Genomic DNA, 16,730 nt, shown 5'->3' on the forward strand with positions numbered 1-16,730 from the left:
TATATATATATACAATTAGTCCATCTCTGTTGTAACCATTATCAACCTGATATATCATCGTATACAAACACATATATATATATATATATTTCAGAAATTGAATTGCTATACACATTGCAGTTCCTACGGCCGTCTTTTTCCATTTTGCGACAGCAGTATCGGAAGCAAATTTTGTTAGAAGGCTCGGACACTTTCATGGAAACTGCATTATTTACATCAGCATGAAAGCAGTTAAACGTAAATGGGTAGCTAAATAAATAAACGTAAGTGGGTAGGTATACAGCTGGAGGTAACTGTCATGGTGATAAATTTAATGTAATTATTAATAGAATAGCATAGATTATGTTCTCACACCATCTTTTACTGATATGTGGTGGTTTTCATGAATATTCGTTTCGAACTGGATTCCGTTGAAATTTTTTGTTCGGAAGATACGATAACAATATGGTTGCGTTGAATATCATAGAAACATGGGTAATATTAATAATAACGTATTTATTTAGATGTATTAATAACGATATAGTGATCATTTCATGGAAACAAAATATAGTAATTATGGCTATAAAAAAAGCATATACTCCTTCACAGTGACGGGCTTAGAGATCGTCTTTTATCTATTGTCTAATTGCTATCACACGAACGTTTATTTTTTGGGCATCTGAAAAACAATTTGAAATGCTTTTTTAGCCCAAAGGACAGACAAAAGTAATCATAGTATAGCAGCCTATGCATATAAATGAAATCACGTCGAAGAAAATCCATGAAAAGTTAGAAATACCACGTACCCCATCATTTCGTCCTGCTATATAGTTCTAGACAAATGTCATTCATTGCATGTAAAAATTATTCGCGTTGATAAACAAACAGATCTCTATTTTTGCCTGAACTGGTTGTAGTGCAGCTACTGTAACAATACATTAAAAGTCGCCACGGAGGTCAGAGATAGACTAAAATAGGGGCAGATAAACGTGTAAGCCATAATAGTTAATTGCTATTTGGTAAAGTACACCTACACTGGTCATGGTCGTACAGTGCTCAAGAAAGAAAGAACTAGCGCAAAGGTATTTGCCATCGATCGACTGGCTAGTGAACAATGATTTTGTCGCTACCGCCAAGGCAAACACTGTGGGAGTCTTGCTGGATGTATTTGTATACTAACACAACCGGACCTAACATGTGTATAATGTAACGCAAAAATTAGATTTTAAATAACTAATAGCCATCGAAAAATAAAGAGTACGACAACGACAACGAAAAAGTGCTAAAAAATCATCTTTTCTCGAAATTCATTCAGTATTTATGTGGAGAGTCATGGTAAGCTTGCATTTTGATCAATGTCACATTAATGAATGATTACAATTAACCACCGACTTTAGCAATCAAATGTTGGCATAAAAGTAATCTATAGGAGAACGCAAAAATCTGTTTTCATGTATTTCATACGATTTTGGAGCAGTCCGGTAAGAGAGGTTCCGTCGAAGTGTTTCGTATTTTTCGTAAACTTCGTTTTTCAGCTGGCATAATGCTTCCAATCTCACATTCACAAACATTTTTCAGCGTAAAACGTTCGGCGTCTTACATTTACTACTCACTTCTACGTTTACTTTGTTTGCTAATTTGGTTGCTTTTTCTATGTTACACTCATAATGCCAATACCTGGAAATTGCACCTAAATGAAAACAACCGGATTTCCCGTGCTCCCAAATAGCCTTGTATTTATTTCTATACAGTCTGATGTCGCCGAAAATGGAAATCCTCATCTGACTTCGATTTGAGTCTTCATACGGCCGTTTCCGGTGCGGCTATGTCTCCGGCATCCTCAGTTCTTCCAAGAGGCATTTGGAGTCCAAATTTGGAGCAACTCTGATAACGTCTACTTCGACCTGAAACGAAATGTAATTCATCGATTAAGTCTACAGCCAAGACAAAACAGCATTCCCAGTGAACACCGTAAAACTATGCATGTAGATTTCTAGAAGGCTATGAGCGGCGAATATAACGGCAGCACGTGGTCGCCTGCCTACGACCAACCTATCACCACCTTCAGGGCGCTCACGCGATTTCACGTAACTTACGTGCATTTTCGACCTCAGTGTAAGCATATTGATCGTGTTCGCGAGCATCATAGCGGAATTACCAACGAAAACAGATATGGTCAACAAACGGCCACAATGGGGACACTAAGCCTATTCCTAATCGCAGCTGCTTGTATACCGTTTGAATGTTGTAAGCGATAGTGATCGAGCAGATTGAACTTGCTCTGCGGTGCATGAACCAATATCATCACGATAGAACAACAAAATACCATATATGAAGTTTTCTCTGACTCAATGTAACTAAATTGTCGGACTGGCGTACTGCAAAACGCCACGTTGCACACCGCAATGGCCGTCATCAGCCACTTCAAAAGCTAGCACTTCCGCAATCCACTGAAACTACCGTCGTGGCAGCAACACACAAAGAACATTCCAACGATGCGTTTCACAAGACTTATTTGCTAGGCTCTGCGTAAGATATATCTTGCTGGAATTTCCTATACCTTTCCCTCATCTTCCTGCGCTTACGCTTCAGCCTGCGCATTCGCTTCTTACGCCACTTGGCCCTCATGACCGACGGTGCACAAACACCGATTCATAAAAGACTCTAAACCACCATCTATGACGCCTATATAGGCACGCTAGCAGCGCCATCTAGAATGCGTCCGGGTGTGTCGGCGGTTGGTGCATAAAAGGCGCCAAAAATTGATTTGAACAAGAAATACTGAAATGGACGTTATTATATATAAAAATCATAATAAGTCGAGCATTTTTTTTTACCGAATATCATATATACATTGTTTAGATCACGTATCAAACTGTCCCTCTAGTATTTATTAATTTGATGTTTATGCTATCAATAGAAGCCGTTTGTACGTTTTCCTTTGTTGCAACTAGTCAAACAAATAATTCGTGATCATCGGCTGTTTTAAGCTGTCTTATTTTAAAGTCACAGAATTATAAAATCGAATTGAATGAAGCGTGTATGGGGCAAACACACTCTAAAAGCCATAGCCGAAAGAGGCGTCTGCTTGAATTAGCTATGATGCTTGCGACAAAAAATAACTTTTATGGTATCTAATCTGAATGGTTCACTGATTAAAAACATGGCGCATTTACCTCGCCAAAGTAACTGCTTGAGCTTAGTGAACGTCGTGTTTTTTTTATTTTTGGGGTAAGTGTATGTTCTGCTTTGTCGCCTACTGCACCTGCAACGTCATTGTTTACACGATTTAAAAATAACTCTAGTCGAATTTTTAACATATAGTCTTAAGTTTACTGAAATAATTTCAGAAACATAATATTTTGCAAAATGATTGATAAAACTCGTACGTCATAATTAACTAATTAGTAAGTGATTCATTCGACAAAAATAATATGTCAAAAATTGAGTTCCAAATGCACCGCGCACGATTTCCGTCCGTTTATGATAACTTTCCTCGTACCCGTGTACTCTTTGTTTACAAACACAAGGTTAGACGAATCTTGTATGGGTCATACCGACAACTCCGAAAGTCAAAAGAACTGATTCCCGCCACGAGCCTATAAACGACATCGATGCTATCCGTGTAGGCTCTCTTTTTCTCAGAAATCATGTCACAATATTTCAGAGCTTTCAGATCCATTGTTTTCATTGTACATTTCATTATGATAAACGTTTAGCTACATATTATATGTAAACGAAGTAAAAAAAATGTATTGAATAAACAAAAAAAGAAAATGGAAACCGGAATCCGTGTAATATGTGTTCGCATAGCGCCAACAGTACAACGCGGCGATTATGTGTGGTCAATCTATGGCGCCGGTGGGATTCCACGGACGTTCATCAGGAATTTTCATTACAGAAGGACGTTAGCGGAGAGCACAGTTAGCCACGCCATTCTTCAGCGTCGACCCCTGTATAACAACATCCTCAACACTTCATCAACACAGAACAATTATACCGGTAATTTTGCTCAACGGCGGTGTCTATCATTAGCTGACGTTCTTCGAGGGAACAAGTTAGCTGGAAATCAGTCTAATTTAGATTTGAAGCAATCAGCAGGTGAGAACATCTTTAAAAAATGTGACGAACCTTCGAAGAAAGATGGTGCTGCTAGCGTGTCAAATGAAGAGGTTACTAAAGAAAGCGAGCGCGCAGAGACCACAGAGGATCCTGATTATGACGACATGAAGAATAAATCACTTTTCGTCAGATTCAAAGAGTACTTTAAAAAATACTGGTACTTGATGTTACCGGTCCATGTAGTGACGTCCACAATATACTTCGGCGCATTCTACTACCTGGCAACTCAGGGCTTATCTCCAATACCGCTGCTCCAATACTGGGGGGTACCCGAAAAATACCTCGACTATATAACCGTGTCGGGCTTCGGCGAACTGGCTGTTGCTTTGGCTTTCTACAAAGTAGCTACCCCCCTCAGATACCTGACGACGTTAGCCGTGGGCGGGGTCACGGTGAGACAACTAAGGAAGCGAGGTCTTCTGCGATCGTCGTCTCAGATCAAAAGCATGGTCAAAAACAAAGTAAAAAATATAAAAGAGAAAAGATCGTAATTAGATTATTTGTATATATGAATGAAGTTCTCTAGGTGCTAAAACCACTGAACTGTTAGTGATCGTTAACGGATTAATTAATTAGAAACAAATAAACTTACGTACTCGTTTTAGGTGTGTTAAAACTATGCTTATGGAGTGCTTATTTTTGTGAGGCTCGCTGTAATCATTCTTCAGCTGTTTCAGGTACCAATACAAACTTAAGTAACTGTAATCATTTTATACTGTAGATAGCATTGAGTTGCGTTTCGTTTTCGATCGTCTTAACTATTTCTAACGACATTAATTTGTCACACTAGCTTGCCATCAAAAGTAATGCTTAACACTAGGGCTGACTTGCCGTCAGAAGCAATGCTTAACACTAGCACAAAATGTGGAACTCACACTTGTTTAGGCTATTGAAACATCGTCTACAGTTACTAGCCTCTTTGATCTAGTACCCAAATCCCGATCCAGTACGTTTTCAGGAGGTGAGATCAATATCCCCTGAATGAGAAGGCCAGTAAGCCTCCCATTTACGGAATTGCCCTGAAGAGAAACCTACAAAATGGTAAGTGCAGACCGTTAAGTCAGTTAAACCGAAGCTGACCTTGAATCGAATACGATTCAAGTATAGCGTTTTAGCCAATTTAAGTATTATTATCCGATTAAATATCGTATATTATTTCAATCTCTATTCTGCTAACCTAACTCCTGCAGTTAACTGATAAAAAAAACTGTTATGGAAAGCGGAAGAAAAAAACTTTCGATTCAGTGACACATGTCAAAAAGCCGATTTCAGATATAAAATCTTGAGCATCGAATAGAACTACCTTCAGTTAAACAGACGCAGTAATAATCAAAGATTCAGAAGATTTGCTTCTATTATTATAAACAGATTGACGGTGTTTCAACAACCGGCTCTCACTCACTCGAACGAAACATTTAAAAGAGACTGGGCGAGAAAGCTAGATATCTATTATGTTGGGATTGAAAAGATTAAAACTGCGAATATCCTATGAGAGGTAGATGCAGAAGAAGATGGAGAAGGGTTGATCATTACTATTTTATATTGGCCTTAAAGTTGGACGTTAACTGGAAGACTCTTTGCAGACCCTTCTATCATTTCCGATTGGCACACCTCATGATCGTTTAATGATAATGTGTTTGCCTAGTAATCTTTAGGACACGTGAGCTGATTTAGGTTTAAAACCGAACATACACGAGGTTTATTTTGTGCCAAGAACTAGCCTTCTGAAGCAATTGTTAACGGTGCTACTAAACGTAAAGTTCAAAATACTTATAGCAAATTCACTACTGAAATAATAGGTTAGTACTCGCCGTTGTATTTTGCATCCAGTCGTGGCAGTTGTGTAACACCGCCTACTTCTAAACAGCGCTTGCCCTTCTGCTGTTTATCTATGACAAATAATTATCTTACTTTATGAGCAAACGCTTCATCGTTAAATATAATCTGTCATAACAAAGTTGAATTAAAGAGGCATAGAAATATACAATGGCTTAGCCATCTACTGATGTAAATTATAATTTGATCTAAGTAAGTTTTTAAGCCTTTATGAGCATTCACCAAAACTCTAATCAAAGTCACGTTACCTAGCTTTCTCAAATAATGACAACATTTACTTTTCGATGTCAAGCTAATCTTTGTAAATGCACTGTAACATGTAGACAGAATATGTAAACATGTCTAGAAAGAATATATAGACGACATCACTTACGCACAGCGTGAAAAATACCAACTAAGTTACTTCATTCGTCATGGAATAAAAAGACCATTTATTGAAAACGACGCTAGGACTAATCGGAATTGTATTTATTCTTATACATACATCTTTGCATATTTGTAAATTTACACAGGTATGTGGATTACGACAAGTAAAATTGCTTATCTAAAATATGTGTAAATATCTATCAATTGCAGTTGTATTGTACTACAGTACCGTATTCATTAATAGTCTACATGTCCTAGCCCTTAAATTATCAATGATTACATAACACATCTCAATATGATACTCAGGAAACTGCAAGGAAGTAAGCGTTTGCCGGAATGTTGTTCACTGCGATCTCATTTGCTTTCATACAGATACAGCTAACTCGCTGTGTGGATCAAGCGTAATAATTTACTGTTATATTTACCGATAACAACCAGAATCCCCGAGTGACGGGTCAAGTAGATTTGAAAAATCGTACAGTTTTTTTTTTTAACTAAATAGTGTACTTAAATTAACCTGGTCTCCTTACTAGGCATAATTCTGGCATAGCGTCTGCTCGAAATAGTATCGACTTTACAAAAGTGTAAATAAAGCTGTAAAGTCTTGGATCGTAGGTCGAGTCAGTCAGGTGGTGTATTTAGTTAAGTTGTCATTACCCCGAACAAGACTCTAGTTAGTCGTTACAAGCAGCTCTTGTTATCATTGATTAGAAAATAAATTTTACATGCCCTTAGATAGAAATCAGTGTAAGAGAAACTTTACATCGGCATAGACGGCATGTCTGGCTTCTAAATATTTCTAGCAATGCGATGTTTTTAGTTGCCTGAGCGTTTGACATGATGTAATTATTACTCACGCGCTACGGTTTCGATAGCTATTAATTCTATGATATGTAGTAATGTAATTTAACAAAACTATTTATTTTTTTTACAAAGGTTTGGCAATTATAAGATTAGCAATTCAAGCAACTACAATTCTTGCTACATTATCCCATAGGTCATTCACTGGCTATTCATCATCTTTACCTTGCTGCAAGCGTATTTCACTTAAGACAGCGGAGTAGCGTAGACAACATTTGCAAATGCACGTTTCGAACATCAGTCATAATAAGCACCACAAATATATCTATATATAAAACAAATGCTCACTTCGCCTCACCTCAATTACGCTTAAGCACTCTCTATACATGGCAATAAGCTTCCTAATGAGGTACCCCAGTACTATAGTTCCTTTCGCAATGTTATCTCAGCGTTATAAATCAAATAATGAGCCTTTTCATTAAGACGCTCTATACTGCCACTACTGTGGATGTACAAGCTTCCTAAAATCGGTGTACGGTTTCAACATTTCGGCTGTTTTTTCAAAGAGCTTCTCCTGCACTATTCGGTCGTACACCAACCGGTTCGGGTTGGCGGGGCGACAGAACTCGAGGTATTTACCTCGTACGCCCCTCATCTTACTGCTAAGACATGCGAATGTGGGGCAAAATGCACCTTCAGCGCCCGTCTGAAAATAAATTGAAAAAAACGATTGACTTAATGGCTGTTTCTATATATTTTAGTCGAGTACCATTAGCAACTCGACTTAATAAATACGAACGTGCTCTGCGTTCGAGCAAACGGTTCGTCACATGATTTCTGAAGCCTAAATTCTAAGGAAACATCACTCTCTTCCACCATAACCACTGAGTTCATTCATCATATTACCTTGATCTAAGCTCCCAATTACTTCGAGTGATCTTGTTTATTGGAAAGAATGATTCTATTTCCCGTTTAACGTAGCGATACCATAGCAAGCTATTTCCATTTCAAGGTCTACTTCACGATGCCAGCAAAATATTGTTCTTTTTAAGACAAGCCGGAGGGGATATATATATATATATATAAGATTACAAAAAGCAGACACACATTTGCCTGGTATAAGGAACGCATACCATGATACACAATGGCCCAAGAATATATCGAAGAAGCACATGCTTGTACAGCGAACTTTCAACAACGCCAGGATGAACAGCATTCACGTGAAGACGCGTTTTCGCAGCCAGATATACCACCAGTAGTAGTTGGCACATCTTCGCTTGGGCATACCACAGGTGCGACGAATAGCCAAACCTACAAAATGGTCACAGTTAGGTCTCAGACAGAGCAATCAGGTGATTTGTACCATGGAACATACATGTTTGTTTGATACAGATTGGATATTTAATACTATGAAACCACGTTATCGATTTGAAATTACAATGATGTCATGTTAACCATGACAACAGTGGACCACGTAGTTGTACTTTTATGTATTATATCTCGGGTTAAGATTAACTAAATAATAATATTTCGAACTACGACTCAGGCCGTAACAATCGCCACGGCAATGTTTTGTTTTATTACATTTTATTATGTTTTATCACTTGCACATGGATTATCAACTGCAGCTATACGTAATAGAGCACGTATGTCATTTAACCAATTTATACATACCTTCCGTTGAGATCATCCAGCTGAACGAATCCTGGCTTATGGCACACTGAGCTGACGAAGACTACTCTCGTGGACGGGCACAAATACGGATAGAGCTCTGATAATATCAGGCAGTGCGACAGATATGAGACTAGCAGTTGGGATTCAATACCTCCATACAGTTGGTATGGGGCGTGCATGATGCCAGCTAGAACAATAAGGTAGCCAAACCTGAGATTAGACCTTCAAATTTTTACAATATACTACAATAGATTCTTAGGACTGACAAACCATTAACTATAATTACTTACAAATATTTGCCGAATAAGTCATAATTGCCAAACATCTATAAACAGACTTGTCCATAGCACAATTTTAAATATCCTTGTCAAAAATTAAATTGACTAGAATGTTTGACACCTGATACAAGGTAACAGTATTTTCATCTACTATACTTTTTGAAAAACTTTAGGAGCCTTCTTTACATAATGAAGACAGTTAACATAGTAGCTGACATAAGAATGATAATACGACGCTGCATGGAGCAGATGTATCTTTTGGCATTACCGTTGAACAGAAGAACATTTGGGATACATTTTTCTTGAATCAGCCGTGCGCATATTAATTTGACGTCATCTAATCTGCAAAGGTCAACCTCATAATAACGAACTGAAAGGTGCAACAAAGATATTAGTATCTACAGTATATATATATGCCGCCAACGTACACAAACTGATATGATTAACGAAATCGACTGGCTCGCTATTTTTTGTCACAAGCATACACTTGTTCTCTATTCTAAAATAAAACCGCAAATTTCTTATGGAGGATGCCATGTGGAGACCGTAACGAGCTTTTGTTGAGAATATGAGTGAAAATGAAGTTTTATCCAATATGTTCGCGCCGCACAAACGCTCATCGGGATTAGAGATCGATGTCTTACGCTGCTGCCAGCCTTTATGCGGCGTTCAGTGGGTCTGCGAAAGGCTTTGTAGGAACCAAAATCATAATTATTTAATATAACTTAAAACACATATACATGAAAGGTCATTCCTGATCATAGCATAATTGTCATCCAAAGTGACAGACTCTTTTCAAGGCTCGAGTTTCTATCTTCATTTGGTTTTTCTACTTTCATCAATGGACTTTTTTTGCTGCTATACACTTTTTGGGTTTATGAATGTTTTCGATTTTTGATCTACCATTAGTCCAAATGTAAATTCGAATGTTCTTTTACTTTAGGTATTTCATAGAAACTTCAGCAAATCTGCATGAACTAATATTACTTTACTCATGGTTACTCGCAGAATTCTTGAAAATTATTCGCAAAAAACGGAAGTTACATTGAATAAGAATATTTGTGAGGAATATTTCTATGGGCAAAAAAATACCCAAAGATATGGTTTAATTTATATGCAGTTTTAAAACAAACGACACTAATTTTAACCCAAACATATATAATAAACAAATGTGACTTCTCGAGTACGTGTTTATGATGTGTACGTTGAACTACAGGCTTTATTTCTCATTTTCATTTAAAATTCTTGTATCTAAATGATCATTTGGATTTTTAAAAGACGAATTGTGCATTTACACGAATAAGTAACATGTCAAATACGAGTATAGAGACAAACCTTTGTTCACAGGTCCAAGCGCAGATAATTTCTTTAAGGCTTCACTTTGTGATAAGATGTCAACTGATAGGATAAGAAATAAACAAAAATTTTCGTTAGAACTATAGCCTACAATTATGCTCGAAGTCTCCTTATTGCTCAATGAGAACAATGATTATCTTATGTGGTTTTTAAGTTAGCTCTCAGAAGTGTCCTAGGCATTTGCGAAGAGTTTACAAGGGTTATAGGTGAATACATATATCTGATGATAAAATTAAATATTTTATTTTTTACTTTGAACAACATAGATTAACTACTCAAGTGTTATGTAAGTGACTTCTCTTGAATACTGTTCCCTTAGCCTCAGGCACAAAATATAGAAGACGAAAGTAGTTTAATTACATATAATGACGAAGTTGCCGCACTCTGTAGCTTTCTTTGTCACCTCCAGCCCAATCAACCCCACTCCGCCGGTAATAAGAAGTGTCTGGTCTCGCAAATACAGACTGTCATCAGGTGCATCCAAAAGACCTGCAAATGAGTTGATACGTTTCGTGTTGCTAACTGCATAATTACTTTTTTAAATTACGTTACCGGACAAAGAAGTCAAGGCAATGCGGTATAGACCTTCTTTATTACACTAGCTCTGAAAATAATTTGTGAAATAATTTTTGTGACTGCAGAGATCATATAAACCTGATCGACAAATAGCGCTTCTTATAACCGCTTATTTTACACTCCGCAGGCTCGTTGTGACGCTGTGAGTCTTCCACGTAAGCTCAAAAACTGAGCATGGTAGTTCGCGCTTGAAAATATTAGTTAGACTGGCTGTTTAATGTCGCGCAAACTTTTGCCACATTGATATTTTATCGGAAAGTTACTTAAGCAAACTAGAGCGGGTTCTATAGAAGCGATGCGTCTATGTATAGTCTTTTGTCCCAAATTTTTAATCCATAGGGCCATAACAGCCAGTATGAAAGATCATTATTGCTAAAGGAACAAATTATCGAGATGTTACTCTTGATTCCTTATAAACCAGTCGAAAAATAATTTCGTTAGCTTTAGTCAACTACGCTCCAACCCGAACAGCGTAAATAGTTCGTAACTATGTGAAACCACGTTCTAGAATAAGCCCAATGGAAGGAAACATTCTATAATATACGTGATATGACTTTTACTATCTATGGCTAATTCTAGATCTCCATCAACATGCCACATATCGCAGCAGTCAATCACTGCGAACATAGTACGCGAAACAACTGCTTACTAACGACTAGAAAAAGCAAACGCTGCTCAAAGCCGGCTTAGAAAGCGATGCGTCGTTTATTTCGGAGAGCTGCTATTCTTGGGCACACACAACGTTATCGGGGTCATCGGAACTTGGCATGGCGACGGGAGTAGGCACTATGGTCGCTGATCACGTGGGAACGATCAGCCGAGAACCTGCACGCAGCCCACGCTGTGCAATCATATGTACAATTAGGGTTTCATTTTAAGGGAACGTGTCATCTAGTTGAGACTGGCGTAATTACTCTTTTTCTACTAGTAAGCGTCTGTAGCTCAGCATTCGTTTAAGCTGAACGCGATGAAACGCATGTTTCCAAAGGTGCAATTTTATTTGGCATATTGTACAGTTCTTCTTTCCTAGTACGTGTTGGACTGCATGAATCAATTACGTCCGGTGATTTCATTAAGTAATAAAATTTAGCGCCCGTTTTCTCGTCGCGTCAACCAATTTAGTTTGTTGATATCATAGCTATCTTTATGTAAGCTATAGCTCGATACTTCCAATAACCCAATAGTTCTTCCGCATTAGTCAACCTATTTTATTTACTGCATTACACTTTTACAGTTATTGCACTATGCTATTAGAATGTTCTAACTATACTGGAGTCTCGGCGTTGCTGTACCGACAGGTTATTCTAGTATCAACGAACTTAACTGATGTTGCACCTAATAATGATATCCTGTTGTAGTTATGTTGTGACGGTATTATTGTTTTTCTGACTCAATTATTAAAGAAATACCTGAATTGATTTTTAACTTTATTTAATTTACCAGTATCTACTAAAATAAATTTTAGTTCACCAATATATATTATACAAGGTAATTAAAAACCTTTTACTCTGTTACAGTTATTTCCTGTTAGAACGTTTTTATAATCTTGACACCCTACTGCACTTATTCCGTTTGTTTACTTCAACTAATTTGCTCTCCGACTTCCATATCCACATATTTCATCAATACTCAACACTGGCAAAAGTTACCATTTTACTCCCAAAGAGGAAAAACTTCGAAAAATATTTTTTTTTTAAACGTACTTGTATGCGCTTTTTTAGAACTTGAAAAAAGCGAACAGCTTTCAGATATAAAGCTGCTGTGAACATTTAACAATCTTTCATCAAACGAGGGCCAGCTTGTCCAAATTAGCTCTGCGCTCTATAGAAGAAACAAAGTACATCCCAGACAACTTGTCCCATATACTCGGTGAAATTCCACATGCAGCTCATCCTCTCTTCCAGCCAGTAATCACTGCACGGAGGCAATTTGGGTAGGTAGAGGAACAAACACTCAGTTTCAGTAATACTGTACAGAATTTAACGGAAGTACCTAACTCTTCCGTTTCATAGTTCTGCTAAAAGCCTCAGTCCTGATAGAGCAGAAAAAAGTAATGTTAGTAGTTATTCGGCCTAAAAGCTTATTCTCAGAGCAGTATTTTAAATGATTTCCTCTTAAACATTTAGATATCTACAAACTGCGATTGGCCATGGCTACACCTAGCACATCGAAATCATACTGATGTTCGATAGTGAGATTTTTGGGGTGTACTGAGGGCACGTTATTAGTAATCTTTGCGATGGTGACTTATTACGACTTATAACAAAGCTAAAACTTTTGAGTTTTTACCGGTTAACACACCACGCCTGTCTTTATATTGTAAAATATTGTATTATTTTAAATCTGTTTAAATAAATAATTTTAACAAGACTTTCTAGAATGTTATACAGCGTTTGATAGTTTGTTGTCAATTAGAATTGTTTGCTGGGTGAAAATTAAAGGTAATCGTCAAAGAGATGATGTTATTTCTTTTTTTATTAGTTTGTCTAGAATTGTTTAATGAATTCACAGTGGAATAAGGAAGAATCACGGGTAAAATCGTGCCCATATTTAAGAACAGAAACGATGTTTTTTTTTGAACTATCTTCGCTAGTTTAACTGAGACGATTACGTATTCTGTTTTCGAATGGCTAATAAATTGCATTTATGCCGTCTGCGTAAATGGTAAACTTCAGTAAGCCCGCTGTTGATTTTATTAACGTATTTTGTCATTTAATTCGTTGAGATAATAGTGTATTACGTCATTACCAAAGGCTACAGATCTTATCTCAGGTACCTTCAGTATTATTAGTATTATAGGCTAAAAGCAGGCGAGAATACTATTCAAAAAGTACCACAGATAGATTTGCGTCATAAAGGTTGCAAATACCCTGTTGTATGTTAACTAGACAGGAATCAAGTAAATTTGAGAACTTTATTTGTGCAGTATATACAGAAATTAAATTCCACTGAGTAGATTAATGATTAACATGTGAATAAATCAAAATTTGGTCATAAGATGGATTTAACAAATTTAACAGATTTAACAAAAGCTGCGGAAACCTGTCTTCCTACCAATCAACACCATACAATGTAATATCTGCCCTATCCATGCTGACATTTCAGCACATAAAGTATGTTAAATTCCAATTACTCAGGGATAGAGATGTTTAAAAGAAATCTAAGCTTTCACTACACATTGGTTCTTGAAAACTCGTTTTTTCATAGGCAAGTTATGAGGAAATTCCACATAACTAATTTAATAAAAACTAATAGGAGCTTCTATATAATTGCGTAAACTTACCGGTGCGGTATCGAAATAGCCAAACATATTGCATAACAAGCTCATAAACTGCCAATGCGTAGATGACTATACAACCGTAAATTTTTAGGAAGACATCGCGGAGATATGAATAGTTCTTCATTTTATCCATTAAGCTTTCAGCAACAAATACTGTCGCAGCAGAAATCTCCTGAACTGCAAAACGAATCACATAGAGGCGTTACAATAGCGATGTACAGTTATGTACATAATCTGTTTAAAATTCATTTGTTCATAGTGCACAGGCATAAAATCCTTCATGAAGATCCAGCATGAAGATACTTCACGTATTGCTTCAGATTGGCTACAGTAGTTGATGTGAGTCTGAATATGGCACTGATATTAAATAGATCGCTATAGATTATTTCCTTCGCAGGATCTCTCTCTCTCCTCATTTTAACGTCCTAAGAGCATTATGCGTCCTGTATCGACGCATCACGGACGCATTTACATTATTGACTAAGTATATAGGCGGCGTTAAGATCCCCTCAAGTCTAAATGTCTTTCTATCAAATAGACCTCAGAGTGATGCACACTTGTAGGCAACTCTAAGTCAGTTTTTTCGATACTGTATACCTCCTAGAAATTAGAGCAGGGCGCACTCAGTACATTTTTTCCCCCGTCATATACTTAATAGCATTGAGCGCGTTGAACCGACCGTGCGAAAGGCGTTCAGATAAAAACGAATGTTAAATAGTTCGGCGCCTATCTGCTTCAAATGTTCCGATAGACCCTATCAGCTGATGAGAGAAACGGCGGGTGTTGTGTACGTTGCGTTGATCTGTCTGCGAAGATTTGTTCTCAGTGTAACTTCTTTAGATTGTTTCGAGCTCTATACCACTACATTTGCTCGCCTATTTCCAGTCCCAGTCTCTACGTCGGGAGTGTCATTTTTCATACCCTTCCGACTAGGCCACTGAGTTCTCTGTCTCTCTTCTCGTGGCACGCGCACTGAGGGCCTTTGCCTATACCTGCCAGCTTCTGATGTTTTGTTCGATTTCGCTCGTTGTTCTAGAAAGAAAAGAGGCCAAAATATCTCTTGTATTGAACGTGTGTGGGATTGTTTCGATGGCGATGCGTTGTATGCGGGATACACCCAACAAGCGGCTAGAACAGAGCGCAATCGGAGCCCGTTGACCGTGATGAACGGGGGACCGTCAACCAGCCCGATCATCGCGATAACGTGGATTAAGTAGACATCCACCCGAGTGAGCTATCATTAAAGCGGCGACACTGACGGTCGACCATAGTCGAGTATATATACCGTCGATTATACTATTTCGGAAACGCATAGTCCGTCGTTTTGCTACCACAAGCACTGTTATTAGTGCGTTTCTAGTAGAGTGTGCTTCTGTTTGTTTATCTGATTGTGTGTCTGTCCCGTCAGTGTATCGCCTGTATGCCTTACTGGCTTACTTGGCAGCATTGTATATGTTAGCTGCCGTTTTGTGTGGGGTTTATTCACTATTCGTTTGAGAGGGAAGCAACTGAGTGCGAACGAAGCGCGTACGCGTTCAGCTCACTGCTTCCGACATCCGTCGACATCCGAGCGCCGCTACCACCGCGATCATACCACAACAACAAGCCTGTTGATAATGTTTTTTTCGGCGTCTTGTTTTATTTGCTGGTTGTTGTTGTCAGGACCAACAGCATCACTATGCTATATGCGCATCTGATTAGCCACTGCCGCTGTTGCTGCAGTGATACCATTTCGCAGTGGTTACGGAAGCTACCGCTGTGGGCAGGACAGAGAAGGCGATTTTGAACAGCGGCACTGACGACGACAAAATAACTTGATATTGTAACTATCCTACCGCTATTACGGTAAGGTAGACATCGTTAGAAGCACTCACAAGAGTGTCTTGTTTGCCGATAATTGTTGGCCTGGGGCTACGGCGGCCCTAACCCGTGCGCCGGTCACAATTTAGGGCGCGGCTTGTCTGGTGACAACTCATCAATTAATCTCGTGCCGATTTAGCCGCTTTGAGTCACGCTGAGTAGTCAGAGGCTAACACAAGCGCGAAGGGGGTAACAAGGAGGAGTAAAATTCCAGGACGAAGTTACGGGTTACAGACACACACACACACACCCCCACTTTAATAAACACCATTGTCGTCATCATTATGTCCTTGAACCGTGTCGTGTATTTCGAGTGGCTCAGTGGTCTGATACGGTAAAGTTCTCATCCATCACGATTTCAATATCTGTTCTAGTACGGATGTTTCGAAATGTCATCATAATAGAAACGCAACAAATAAGTAGCGCTTACAAGCGGACAAATAAGCGGCACTACATACCTTGTTATCGCGTTAGTCCGGGGATTTACCGCATAAGGTCTACTGATTCCACTAAGCCCGGTGTCTTCCAATTGGGATCTTCTAACATAGCGTTTATACGCTCGTGTTTTATCGATACTGCTAGTGAGGAATTGCACTACTGTG

General features: G+C 38.2%; 2 protein-coding genes and 1 long non-coding RNA gene across 7 annotated transcripts; 1 reads left to right on the top strand and 2 right to left on the bottom strand.

Moving 5' to 3' along the window:
- Positions 1–1,688: 1,688 nt before the first annotated feature.
- LOC111255611 (uncharacterized) lies at positions 1,689–2,935 on the bottom strand. Its single transcript, XR_002675575.2, has 2 exons — positions 2,540–2,935; positions 1,689–1,883 (listed from the first exon to the last, which is right to left on the bottom strand). It is a non-coding gene; the product is annotated as an uncharacterized LOC111255611 (long non-coding RNA).
- A 124-nt stretch (positions 2,936–3,059) lies between these two features.
- On the top strand, positions 3,060–4,720 carry LOC111255610 (mitochondrial inner membrane scaffold 1-like). 2 transcript variants are annotated; one of them, XM_022817748.2, is made up of 2 exons: positions 3,060–3,210; positions 3,881–4,720. In XM_022817748.2, exons 1-2 carry the CDS (start codon positions 3,107–3,109, stop codon positions 4,590–4,592), a joined length of 816 nt encoding a protein of 271 aa, XP_022673483.1. In that variant the 5' UTR covers positions 3,060–3,106; the 3' UTR covers positions 4,593–4,720. The 2 variants fall into 2 exon arrangements, with proteins under 2 accessions (XP_022673483.1, XP_022673484.1); XM_022817749.2 differs by lacking the exon at positions 3,060–3,210 and adding an exon at positions 3,470–3,604.
- Positions 4,721–6,367: 1,647 nt separating this feature from the next.
- LOC111245676 (polyprenol dehydrogenase-like) lies at positions 6,368–16,728 on the bottom strand. Of its 4 annotated transcripts, none has more exons than XM_022794348.2 (8): positions 16,587–16,728; positions 14,272–14,445; positions 10,773–10,901; positions 10,392–10,454; positions 9,325–9,426; positions 8,779–8,965; positions 8,238–8,415; positions 6,368–7,810 (listed from the first exon to the last, which is right to left on the bottom strand). In XM_022794348.2, the coding sequence occupies exons 2-8, from the start codon at positions 14,399–14,401 to the stop codon at positions 7,604–7,606; spliced, it is 996 nt and encodes a 331-aa protein (XP_022650083.1). In that variant the 5' UTR covers positions 14,402–14,445; positions 16,587–16,728; the 3' UTR covers positions 6,368–7,603. The 4 variants fall into 4 exon arrangements, with proteins under 4 accessions (XP_022650083.1, XP_022650068.1, XP_086836171.1 ...); XM_022794333.2 differs by lacking the exon at positions 16,587–16,728 and adding an exon at positions 15,190–15,463; XM_086980045.1 differs by lacking the exon at positions 16,587–16,728 and adding an exon at positions 14,948–15,118.
- Between the last annotated feature and the right edge of the window lie 2 nt (positions 16,729–16,730).

This window comes from Varroa destructor, unplaced genomic scaffold (genome assembly GCF_002443255.2).
Source record: "Varroa destructor unplaced genomic scaffold, Vdes_3.0 BEIS01000001.1, whole genome shotgun sequence".
Lineage (NCBI taxonomy): Eukaryota > Metazoa > Arthropoda > Arachnida > Mesostigmata > Varroidae > Varroa > Varroa destructor.

Bases quoted from the DNA above. Each gene is read 5' to 3' on its own strand.
- LOC111255610 (XM_022817748.2), top strand. From the start codon at position 3,107: ATGGTATCTAATCTGAATGGTTCACTGATTAAAAACATGGCGCATTTA. The intron at 3,211-3,880 runs GTAAGTGTATGT...TTTTCATTACAG, and splicing joins GTGTTTTTTTTATTTTTGGG to AAGGACGTTAGCGGAGAGCA.
- LOC111245676 (XM_022794333.2), bottom strand. From the start codon at position 15,463: ATGATCGGGCTGGTTGACGGTCCCCCGTTCATCACGGTCAACGGGCTC. The intron at 10,902-14,271 runs GTAAGTTTACGC...ACTCATTTGCAG, and splicing joins GCTATTTCGATACCGCACCG to GTCTTTTGGATGCACCTGAT. The intron at 8,416-8,778 runs GTATGTATAAAT...ACCATTTTGTAG, and splicing joins CTGGATGATCTCAACGGAAG to GTTTGGCTATTCGTCGCACC.